Genomic DNA, 13,405 nt, shown 5'->3' with positions numbered 1-13,405 from the left:
TAAAGGTCACCACCAGCACAGGCTTTTTATTAATTCCAAACCCGTCTCCTTTTTCTTACCCTGCCAAATATGTATCCACAACTCAGAAAACATGAACTTTAAACAAAATAATTCTAAGCTTCTTTAATAATCATGTGAACCAAACTGACATTCTCACACGGAAGAAGGTCTGACCGTGTCTTGCTTTTATACTCTGCCTCTCTTTGCTCTCTCCTCTAATCTATTCATCTGTAAAATAATTCCAGCAGATAAGATTTCTTTGTTTGGATTTCAACTTTCATTTCATTTACAAACCTAACCCTACCTCAAGAATGTCTTCTAGAACATATGCTTCCATTTCAGCCGCTGTCTCCACCATGTTTTATCAAACTGCCATGTTTCTTACTGCACTATGATTAGATCATTGCCAGCAGGAACACTCCTCTGTGTCAGCAAGGGAACAGGAAATGGAATGTTCTATTACATGCCTAAAGCAGCTTAGCTGTTCACTAGCCAGGCATCTACCAAAAGAGCAGGGGGTGACTCACTGTGTATTTTTTAAAGATACAGAAGCTCTATTCCAAAGCAAACTTCTGTCAAGTAATTTCAACAGACAAAATAGGAAAAAAAAAAAAAAAGCTTCTTATTTTACCTTTTCAAATTTTAAAATCCTAATTTTTCCAAAAAGAAACAATTACTTTTTTTTTAAAAAGCTATTTTACATGTCTGGCTTCCTGGCTGAACAAAAGAGGTTGAAGTGGGTTACGCAGCAATTTATCCTTACTAAAGCCTTGTCGTAAGATTAATGGCTGTATTAAAGATGCAAAGAAGTAGGCAAGACAATACCAAGTTAGGAATTTGCAATAACAGGCAAATAGATTATATAATATACATATTACAGTTGTTGACTTAAGAGTATACAAAATAATTTTTTCATGTAGAATTTTTTTAATGGCAAACTGGTTTCCTGAAGCAAGAAATTACACACCATGGCATATTCATTTTCTGGTAGTACCTTTAACTTCATTTACTGACCCAAGAAATAATCTGGGTTTTTTCCATTACCATAAATACTCTAAGAGATTTGGTGCATCTACTGTATACCAGAAAGTGTTCTAGACCCAACCAACAAGACAGATACGTTTCTTAACATGTTTCTGAGCTGAAATAATACAGTACCTGATACTTTGGAAGCACTATTGGTTTTGTTTAAATAAGTATGTTACTTAACCCTAACCACCAGCTATGTGTTAATAAAACAGAAAGTACACTGTGCTTACTGCATGCCATTTAAAATGCTTTGTATATATTAACTCATTTAATTCTCACAATAATCCTAAAGATGCTATCAATATCCCCATTTTACATGTATGGAAATTAGGGCACAGAGAGGCTAAGCAACTTATTCAATTATTCCCTGCTTAAATTAATTCAACTGAAGACTTTTGGGTGGTACTAAGGATTGAACCCAGGTGCATTCTACCTTCAAGCTACACTTCCAATCTATTTTATTTTTCATTCTGAGAGAGGGCCTCATAAAGTTGCTGAGAGCCTCATCAAATTGCTACAGCTGTCTTCGAACCAGTGATCTGTAATGGGAATTCAGGTTGTGTTGTGCTTCACTCTCAGTTTAGGAGCTAAAATTTAAATCTAGACATTTGGTTCTGGATTCTGCTCTCAGAAACACCAACTATATTTTATTTGGGTGGTATTCTTTTTACAGATAAGAAAATCAAGTCCCAGACAGGGCACACAGTTATACAGCACAGTCAAAATCAAATACAAATCCAAAATTGTGTGACTCAAAAACTAAGTGCAATTAATGACAAAGAAATTATAAATGTTTTACCTCAGATCATACCTAGTATTTTTATTTACGTATAGGAATGCTTAGGATTTGGTGCCCTCACAAACAGAATAAATCGCATTGCTGAGGCCCAGCTTAAAGTAAGATTCAAATGCAGTAGAGATGAACTGGCGAACTGACTTTTTGATTTCCCACCTTCTAGGTCAATTATTTCCACGTTCCAAATAAATTGCTTCATCCTAAGATTTAAGTCATCATTAACATTTTTCTTCCTCAAAACTTCTTTGAGTTCAAAGAACTGATATTTTGCAGTACTCACTTTTCCTATAAGTCAAGAAAAGGGCTTTCCAAATCCTTAGTTTGGTAAGAAATTAGGACTTCTATGACTCAAGCCAGTCAAGGCTATCACTTCCTTTAACTCTCTTCTTGTCCTATGTGTTTCCCTACTGTTTTCTCATATTTACTATTAAGATTTTGTCATCGGTTTAGTGTTTTGTTGATTCAGTGCTAAGAACTGAATCAACAGCCTCCTGCGTTGTTTTAATAATAAATATATGATTATGGTTTTTTTCTACAGTATTATGGATGTTTATATACCATTTGTTTTTTGTTGTTTTTTTTTTTGGGGGGGGAGGTGGTACTGGGGTTCCCGGAAGCCCTTCTACCTCCAGGCTACACTCCCAGGCCTATTTTTACATTTTTTATTTGGAAACAGGGTCTCCTAAGCCAGCACGCGCGGCTGGCTTTGAACCTGCACGATCCTCCTGTCTCTGCCTCCCAAGCACGGGGATTACAAGCGTGCACCACCACGCCCGGTTCGTATATACCATTTGTTAACTGTCTTCCTCACAGACTTAAGTGTGATGAAAGCAGGAAACACTTCATTTGCCAGTGCATAACCAGGGCCAGCAACCTCTGGCATAGATCAAGCACTGAAGTATTTGTTGACCAAATAAACAAATGCATGAGTAAGTTAATTGTCTGATATCCAGTACTGCATCCTAATCCTACCTTTACATCATATGCTACCTCTAGTAATGATTTTTTATTATTAGTTTAGGTAGTGCTGAGAAATCATACCCAAGTCCTTTTACATGCTTAGCACATGCTCTACCACTGAGCTACACCCCTAACTACACCAGTAATAAGTTTCAATAACACAACTTTATTCTTTATATGTTTAGGTCACTGAAATAAGACTATGAAAATATTCTGTATGAACAGAATTTAAATTTTAAAATTTCTTTAGTTTCTGTTATATAGAAAAACAATTATTTTTTCACTAATTTTGCTTTCTAAACTTTTTTGCTAATATAACCTATGCCACAGCAGGCTCCTCTAGGCAAAGGATATGAAAGAAGACTTGTACACATATGTCTTAAGAACCATAATCCTAAAAGTGAACCATCTTCAGCTCAACCTTAGTTCACGGATGAAAAAAAAGTTGCTTCCCATTTGTTTAAAATGGATTTCAATGGCACAAGACCTTTCTTTTGCTAACAGCAAAGATATTAAACAAATATAAACCACACAAAAATTGTAAATCATAAATGAAAATACCTAGTGAAACAGAATCCCAATGCCTAAAATGAAGCCTCATATAAAAAGAAAGAAAATGATAGAAGCTTAATAAGTATCTAGGACCAGGTCTGGTTTCCTTGAATAAGGAAAAAGAAACCAAAGCCAAAAAATAAATGTGGAAATGTACTGACAAAGAGCTGGAGCTATTTGTAATAACTTAATACCTTCTTGATGTTTGTTCCCCCACATAAAACTTTTTTAAATTAACAATTCCATTCAAAGAAGTTTATTATCAAATTATATGTCTAAGAAATGGTGAGATTTCAAAATCCACATTTTCAAACAAAATTTGGGCATATAATTGGTAGTAGAACAAATGTAATTATTTCATCTACCCACAAAAAAACAAACTACTTTAGAGCTGGGGGTATAGCTCAGTGGTAGAGTGCTTGACTGCCAGGAAAGAGGCCCTGGGCTCCATCCTTAGCATCACAAAAATAAATAAATAAATAAATAAATAAATAAATAAATAAATAAATAGCAAGCCACAACTGCTACTAGAAAAAAATTCAAAATAATTTCACTTTTCAAAATGTATGAGATGACAGGCAGGGTGATGTGGACCTGTAATCTCAGTACTTGGGAGGCTGAAACAGGAGAATTACAAGTTTGAGGTCAGCTTTAACAACTTAGCAAGGCCCTCAGCAATTTAGTGACAACGTATTTCCAAATAAAATAAAACAGGACTGAGAAGGGTATACAAAAAAAAAAAAAGTATGAGAAATTTATCACTATTATATCTTTATTTTCCTATTTTCTACTGTGGAAGAGCTAGTACATTAGATATATAAAACCCACATCTGCAACAGCCTAGACCAAGCATAAATCAAACATATTAAAGTCTTTAATACAACAACTAATAATAAGCTAATAATATCTGAAAAATTTTAAATCCATGCACTTAAATAAAACAATGCATTCCATGATATTAATCTGTAACTCTCCTAAACCAGTCATGCTGTAAATGACTAAAAGTTCTTCACAAATGTCCAAAGGTGAAGATACCACACCACCAGAGGGGATGCTGAAACGATCCAGGAGTATGGTAGTGGCCTTGGGTGCAACTGGGGGCATTGAGTAAAAATAAGGGGGCAATGGAAGAATCTAGGGGGACACTGAATAATTTTGTTTTCTGAAAAGATAAGACAATAAGCATAGAAATTGATGTCTAGTTGTATATTTAATGTATCACAGTTATATTCTTTTCACTATCACTATAGTTTTTATTAACTATAGCTTTTACCTATAAAGTAATACATGCAGCTGAGTGTGGTGGCGCACACTTGTAATCCCGGCATTCAGGAGGCTTAGAACCCAGGATGGCAGTTCGCAGACAGCCTTAGCTACTTAGTGAGGCCCTTCACAACTCAGTGAGACCCTGTTTCAAAATAAAGAAAAAAAACTTGGGCAGGGGTTGTAGCTCAGAGGTCTATAAAGTACATGCCCAGACGCCCCCCACAAAAAAAAGTAATATGTGCACATGGAAAACACTCAAGGTATAAAAGAGCATACAGGGAAAAGTAAACCTCTCACCACCCCTAAGAGGCATGACCAATTGATGTAATAAGTTACATATTTCAAGCACTTAATTTAAAATTGTTTTATACAAATATGCATAGTTGGCCCTCTGTTTTCACCGAGTCCAACATCCATGGATTCTATCCAACCCAAATAGAAAATATTCAGAACAAAAAATAGCACCTGGGAAGGGCATGGTGGTACAGGCCTATAATCCCAGTACTTGGGAAACTGAGACAAGAAGATTATGTGTTCAAAGCCAGCCTCAGCAACTTACAGGGGGCAGTCAGCAACTTATCAAGTCTCTGTTTCACAATAAAAGAAACTGGGACAGGAGTATCACAGGTTCAAAGCTAGCCTCAGCAACTGAGCAATGCCCTCAACAATATAGTGATACCCTGTTTCACAACAGAAAAACAATGTTAAAATAAGAGGTAGACTGTCCCTTGGTTCAATTCCCAGCATCAACCACAAAAAAAAAAAAAAAATGCATCTGTACTGAACATATACAGACAAGTTTTGTCATTATTCCCTAAACAATATACCACAACAATTATTCACATGGTATTTACATTGTATTGGATATAAAGTAAATGGAAAAAATTATATGCAAATGTGATGCTATTTTATATAAGGCATTTGAACACCCATGAATTTTGCTACCTGAAGGGTGTCTTGGACACAATTCTCCAAAAATTCCAAGGGACTACCGATGGAAAACTATACTTTTCTGCATTCTCATTTTTTAAATATAATATTCCATGATAAATGTTACAGATTAACACATGTGTATTTCACTGAAGAAACGTATGATAATGTATTTCATCAGTACACTACTGATAGGCATTTATATTGCCTATTCTATTTATGTGTGTGCCACCATGCCCGGTTTGGTACATTCTAAATAATACTGCTAGATATATTTGTCTTCCAGTTTATGTTTAATTACTCATTTTTAAAGCACAAAATTCTATAGTGATTCTTAAAAAAGAAAACGCAATGTAAACTAAAAGAAAAAATAGACCCTAATTAGATTTTTATTAACACAGAACACTGAAAAGTTTCTATTTCAGTTTCTTGAATATGATATGATTTGGTTAATATATAAAAATAAGAATAATTAATCTAAGCTAGGCATGGTGGCCCAAACTTGTAACCCCAGCATTTCGAAGGCTGAGACAGGATGACCATAGTTCAAGGATAGCCTCAGCTACTTAGTGAAGCCCTTTGCAACTCAGTGAGAACCTGTTTCAAAATAAAGAATAAAAAACAGGACTAGGGGTGTAATTCGGAAGTGAATGCCCCTGGGTTCCATCCTCAGTACCGAAAAAAAAAAAAAAAAAAAAAAAGAATTAATCTTCACCAGGATCTCCAGAATAAAGACAGACAGGCTTCTAGAAAATGTGGAAGAATACCTAAAGGAAACCTTAAGTAAAAGATATATAAAACTATATCCCCCCATTACAAGAAATAAAAGCAAAGGCCATCCAAGGTATATTCTAAATACAAGTAAGGGTGTATACTAGTTATTTTATTTTAAATATCTTAAAATATTTTATTGTTTAAATGAATTTTAAGACTAATATTATAAAAGCCCCTAGCAAAAAAAATTTATTAAAGATCACCATTAGCATTTTAATCATTTATTTATACAAATATTTACTGTGTTTACTAGGTGGCAAGCTTTACATTATACACTGACTATAAAATGACAAATAAACTAGTCTACCACCAAAAGTCCATATCTAGATGAACTCCATCCTTGCTTTTGACAGTTTAATTTTTACAATCTTCATGAATTTTCCTTTTCTGATAAAGTATAGTTTCTTTTCATCCTTCCCTAATAAAGTTAAACTTAGAATAGTAGCAAAGAAAATTATTTTAAGTATAAAATATTTCAGGCCAGATGTAGTGGCACATGCCTGTAATCCCAGTACTTGGGAGGCAGAGACAGGAGGATCACAGGTTCAAGGCCAATCTCATTAAGTAGTGAGACTCACATCAACCTAAGGAGGCCCTGTTTCTAAATAAAATAAATAAATAAATAAATAAATAAATAAATAAATAAAATAAAGTGAGGGTGTAGCTAGAAGGTAGACTATCCCTGGGTTCAATCCCCAGTACTTTAAAATAAATTATTTCACCCAGATGTATCCTGTACACAGAATGAAATATAAGCAGTCTTGTCCCAATATAAGTAACACACTAAGCAAAGTAACAAACAAAACAGCTAGTCTTTCTCTTCATGTCTCTGGCAAGAGTTTTGTCTGCTGAATACTTGGATTTATCATCTCTACCCATGTTGGGTCTTACCCTAAATTCAATGCTTTTCTATGATTTTATAAAGATTCTATGTACATAAAACTGGGAAAATATTGCTTTTATGTTATATTCACCCACCATTTTGTCTGTATTGTATACTTTCAAATAAAAATAAAAACAAGTACATGCACAATAAAATTACTTATGTCAATGTTTTTCTTTGTAAATAGGCTTAATCTCATATCACTTTCAATCTGGCTAGTAAATATTAACTTTCTTCTGACTCAAAGGTACAGGTATTTACTGACAAAAAGAAATACATACCACCGACAAGAGGACTGCAGGCTCAAGGCTACACATCAGTAATGTAGTGAGGCTGTGTCTCAAAATAAAAAATAAAGCAGGGCTAGGGGTGTAATTCAGTGGTAGAAGCTCCCTGAGTTCAAAGTCCAGTATATATATTAAAAAATCTTAAATCCAAAGCCAAAGACATAGAAAGTAATCAGGATGTAAACACTATGCAAGTAGCCTTGGAATCCATTGTCGTCACTAGTTCTCCCCCTCTGATTCTTGATGATCTGGGGTCCCTGACATTAAACTCCAATTTAAGGTCTCAAAGTATCTGTTACCACTCTACTTCTAGCTAAATATCTGTTACCACTCTACTTCTAGCTAATCTATTTATAATAAATCACTGTTTACCTGTAGCAATTCAATTAGTGTGTGTGTGTGTGTGTGTGTGTGTGTGTGTGTGTGTGTGTTACTAGGGATTGAGCCCAGGGGCATTCTATCTCTGAGCTACATCCTCAGCCTATCTATCTATCTATTTATTGGTACTGGGGTTCCTGGATGCCCTTCTACCTCTGGGCTACACTCCCAGACCTATTTTATATATTTGGAAACAAGGTCTCTTAAGCCAGCGTGGCTGGCTTCGAACCTGCACACGATCCTCCTGTCTGCACCTCCCAGGTGAGGGGATTACAAGCGTGTGCCACCATGCCCAGCTTATTCCTTATTTTGAAACAGGATCTAACTTAGTTGGGGAGGGCCTCACTAAGTAGCAGAGGCTGGCCTTGAATCTGTGATCTTCCTAACTCAGGCTCTCACATACTAGGATTATAAGCATGAACCACCACACGTGGCATAATTATTTCAATTACACAGAAAGACTACCCTTTTTCAAATCCATAATTCAAATTATCAAAAATTGTATTACATTCAGTTATCTTTACCCACCCAGGGCTAGGCTAGAAATTACAAAGGGTACCATTCCCTTTTCCATTGACCTTATCCTGACCTTAAGACAGAGGATCATTAGGCATTGTCACATAAAAAGAATCTCAAAAGCATGATGTGACATCTCCAAATCCCCAAGGTGGACATACAAATAAGAGTCTATCACTATCCTCATACATATATAAATAAACACTGATTTCAGCTGGACATAGTGGCTACTCCTATAGCCCCAACTACTCAGGAAGCTGAGGAAGAAGGAAGAGTTGAGCCCAGAAGTTTCAGACCAGCCTGGACAACATAGTGAAACTCTATCTCAACATAAAAACAAATGAAGCAAAGAAATTCTGATCTTCAATGTTAACTATAAACTGCCTCTTTGATCAACATGAGGACATCTCATACCACAGCTATGTTCAAAGAAATATTAGAGCCAGGCATAGTGATACACACTTGTAATCCCAGTTCTTGGGAGGCTAAGACAGAAAGCTCCCAGGTTCAAAGAACAGCTTCAGCAACTTAAGGAGCTCCTGTTTCAAAATGAAAACTAAAACAGAGCTGGAGGTGTATCTCAGAGGTATAATGCCCCTGGGTTCAATTCCCAGTATAACAACTACAAAATAAGTAATGTTATAATTACTTTAAACTTCTCCCATAAATTTAGATACCTAGTTACTATCAAGTTTCCAACAAAAAGTAAGCGGTATTAGAAGGTAGGAGAGAATACTTACCAAGCTTTATATATGCAAAAGATCTCTCACCGGTATGATTTATGAAATAAAAGCTGAGACACATTCTTGGTTTCCACTCTATTACCAATTTCTTTATCAGAATTAAGTAATTTTAGAAAACCTATCAACCCCTATCCTCTTCAAGAATATATATGCCAATTTCTTACCATGAAGGTAATTATATTTTTGGAAAGCTAGGCATTGAATAACCAATAGCTTATAAAATGTTTAAAAGTATAACTTAACTGCCAAACATAATTTCATATTTTTTATACACTTGAAGAACCTATCCCCTTTGTTGTTTTGTTTATTGCAGTACTGGCGATTGAGACTAAGAGCATTCTACCTCTGAGCTACACACCCAACCCCATTTTTTATTCTTTATTTTAAAACTTGGTCTCACTAAGTTGCAGAGGGCCTCACTAAGTAGCTAAAAGTTGTCTGTGAACCTGCGAGCCTCCTGTCTCAGCCTTTCAAGTACTGGATTTATAAGCATTTCACACCACACCTGGCACATCCTCTTAACCATACAAATTCTCACAATTCCCAGTAAGATTACTGGGAAATTGTGAGAAATACTTTATGAAGTATTTCTTAGAATGAAAGTATTTTAAGTTTCTATATTCACATAATGATTTTTCAATACTGTAGCTTGCTATGTACAATTCAATATAATCACTGCAGCTAGAATATGCAGGTCTTAGGGTCTTTGTTGCAGAATCTACATCTCAATTCTTAAGAGGCCTATAGTGCCATAAGATTTTCTATTAAAAAATATAAGTATATGCAATTAGAATTTAGCTTCCCAAAAATGCATGTTCCTGATCTAAAATCAAGCTTTTAAAAACTATCTATGTAGAACCTAAACAGGATGTTAATGTGACTTTAAAGTGGCAATGTGACTTTAAAGATTCCTCCATTCAACAAATACTGTCTGAGGGAGATGGCAGAGCTAGGAACTTAAGATCATCCATTTTCTTAGAGGCCGGAGACAAACACAATTTCTATGTCTACCTTCTTCCAATCTTTGAGACACACCCTGCCTCCCATAACCCTGGATGTCAGGATCTACCTTAAGGACAAAGCAGGTTTCTACTCCTGGTCTTTTATTTTATTTATTTTATTTTATTTTATTTATTTATTTATTTATTTTGGTGGTACTGGGGTTCCTGGAAGCCCTTCTACCTCTGGGCTATACTCCCAGACCTATTTTTATAATTTTTATTTGGAAACAGGGTCTCTTAAGCCAGCAAGGCTGGCTTTGAACCTGCGCGATCCCATCCTCCTGTCTCCACCTCCCAAGCACGGGGATTACAAGCGTGCGCCATCACACCCGGCTGCTCCTGGTCTTTTAAACATCAGAGAAAATATCATCTTATTTAGAGTCACTGGAGAGAAGGTCTAATAATTTTTCTGTACTTCAATTTTTTCACAATTAAAAAAAAAGTTTCCCATCAGATTTTACAGAAAGGAGACGGGAATTTAAATCCAAAGTGTGAGCCAGCAAATAATCCTATAGCCCACATAAAAAGTCACATATGCAATCGATTAAACTTTCTATTATTCCTGGATTTCTAGTTTTTCCTATTATTTCTTCCATTTTGACTTCAGTTTCTAAAAGCCATGGATCTAGAACGTATCTGTGTCACTGACAACAGTGCTGCAAGTGAAGTAAGTAGCTGCATCAAGTCTGCAACCTTTTTAATATTAGAAATGTGATGCATGCACTTGGGAGTTTTTTTAAAAAGTAAAGGCTACAAAGGGACAAGATGTTTGTTATCCTCATGCATCAAAATTACAAAATACTGTTATGCTGTTATTTCTTGACTGTCCACTGAAGAAATGAGCATGACCTTTTGTTTTCTCCACTTCCTAGTGTTATATATTATATATTAATTTTATATATATGTAAATATTTATGGGGGGGCTGGGGTGGAACCCAGGGGTATTTGACCTCTGAGCTACACCCCTTGCCCTATTTTTTTACTCTTTATTTTTGAAACCGGGTCTCACTGAGTTGCAGAGGGCCTCACTAAGTAGCTGAGGCTGTCTATGAACCGCGATCCTCCAGTCTCAGCCTCTCAAATGCTGGGATTACAAGCGTGCGCCACCACACCCAGCCTATATTAATTTTATATTTTAGGATAAAAAGTATATAACACATTTTACCCTACAACTATAATTAAGCTCATTCTAAAAACTAAAAAATCAATTAATCACATTTATAACAAAATACACTGAAGCCAAACATAATTTTATAGCATCTACACATTATTAGTTGAAGAACTGTTCATGTATTTTAGACTTAAAAACTCTTGAATCTCTTCTTTCTTCAATTATTTTTTAAAGGCCCAAGATTATCACTATGGCTTTCACTATTTCTACCCATTCCCCACCAATCACAACCATATCCTTCCTCTGAAGTTAACTTTTTCAATGTACCATAGTATCTCAAATATTTTTATATGGGATCCATAGTTTTTCCAAGTACAAAAATGTACTTGTCCTGACATGTTATATAGTTGGGCATAAAAATCTTAATCTTAAGTCCAAATCTGTTTTCAGTTGCTAGTCTTTAAGCACTGAGCATGGCTGCTAAGAACTCAATTTGATTTTCTATGTTTTATTCCCTCTCCTTGGTAGTAATTTCGGGATTTTTTACCCTTAACAGTCTGAAATTTAACCAGATGTATCTTGATGTGAATCTTTTTTTATCCTTCTGCTTGGTACTAAATAGGCTCTTTTGATCTGAAAATCCATTATTTTTCTCCAGCTCAAAATTTCTTCAAGTATATCTTTTATTATTCTCTATCAATCCTGATCTCTCCTTTTAAACTTATAATTATAGCTGTGAAAATTTGGGGATTTATTTCCATACCTTAAATGTCCTCTCAATTTTTCCAGATTATATTGCTTCATATATACAGATAGTTTTTCCTCTTAATTCTAAATCATAACTGTCTTGAATCATGTTAAATCATTACTTAGACCATCCATAAAAAATTATAATTATCCTGTCACTTTTTAGTGTAACTATAATTAATCAAAACAATGTGCTCTTAAATCTTATGTTTATATTTGTGGTTTTCTTCTGAATTTTATCTGAAGTCAGTTTTTCTTTTATTCATCTTAATCCTCTTCCATTATCAAGTCTCCTCCATTGTTTGATTATCCCTGTATGTAATGGTGAGTAAAAGATTTACTTGAGGGTGTGCTTTCTCTGGGTTTAGGTTTGTTTTCCCAAGTGGCCTCTCCCTTAAATAAAAAAGAAATACTACTTAAGCAGGTAGCACACCTGGAGAGGAAATCAAGCTGGCTGGGGACAGACAAATCTGCTTTTTGCTGATAGCATGCTTCACTGCCTACACATCTCCTCAGTGCAGTGCAAATACTACTGAACTGTGGGCCTTTTTCTTTTTTTTTTTTTTTTTTTGCAGTACTAAGGATGGAACCCAGGGGCATTGTACCTCTGAGCTACACCCCATCCCTATTTTTAAGTCTTTTCATTTTTTGAAACAGTGTCTCACTGAGTTGCACAGCGCCTAAGTAGCTGAGGCTGTCTTCAAACTACATCCTCCTGTCTCAGCCTCCCAAATGCTGGGATTACAAGTGTGAGCCACTACGCCCAGCTTGTTGGCCCAATTTTTTAAGACAGTCCTTAAACTTCAGGCCTGAGGACAACCTCCATTTCCCCTGAGCCATGTAGGCTGGAGAAAAGTCAGGAAGGAGGCCCAACTGACCAAGCACTCTGGAATGTAATTCTTTAAAGACCTAGTGATCACCGGGCGTGGTAGCACTGGTTTATAATCCCAGCATTTGGGAGGCTGAAACAGGAAGATCCAGGTTCAGGGCCATCCTCTGCTACTTAGTGAGGCCCTTTGCCACTCAGTGAGACCCTGTTTCAAAATAAAAAATAAAAATAGGGCTGGGGGTGTAGTTTGGAGGTAGAATGTCCCTTGGTTCCATCCCCAGTACCACGCCCCCCACCCCGAAAAAGAAAAAAGACCTACTGATCATTACCCAACTGTCCAGTACTGCTCTTTGTATTTGACGACTCGAAGTTTGGAGTCATTCCGAGATTTCCCTGGAAAAACCTGAGCTTACCTTGAGTATCTGGGTTCCAGTTTCCTCTGGGATTCAGCTGCTTTTTATCTTCTTCAAATTTTCTGATCTATAGACTATGTACTATAATTTTAATTTTACTGTTTAACATGTTTCCTTCCTATCTCTTTCTTTTTTTTTTTTTTTTTTTTTTTTTTTTTTTTTTTTTTTAGTGGGTCTGGGGATGGAACCT

At 35.7% G+C, this 13,405-nt stretch overlaps 1 protein-coding gene across 5 annotated transcripts in view; it reads right to left on the bottom strand.

Annotated features, from left to right (window-relative positions):
- The window catches only part of ANKRD17 (ankyrin repeat domain 17), a gene marked incomplete at both ends in the record, with an annotated part of 168,896 nt that overhangs the window by 134,678 nt on the left and 20,813 nt on the right, over positions 1-13,405 (bottom strand). For 2 of the 5 annotated variants that reach the window (XM_080698025.1, XM_080698027.1), the window contains one exon: positions 305-358. The exons of the other annotated variants lie outside the window; for them this stretch is intronic. In XM_080698025.1, the coding sequence (XP_080554151.1) occupies positions 305-358 (54 nt within the window). Of the gene's footprint in view, positions 1-304; positions 359-13,405 lie in introns of those variants that run through there. 5 annotated transcript variants of the gene reach the window in all.

Source organism: Muscardinus avellanarius (genome assembly GCF_963383645.1).
Source record: "Muscardinus avellanarius genome assembly, chromosome: 6".
NCBI lineage: Eukaryota > Metazoa > Chordata > Mammalia > Rodentia > Gliridae > Muscardinus > Muscardinus avellanarius.
Note: the sequence above shows the minus strand (reverse complement) of the source record. Positions and strands in the feature narration are given on the sequence as shown.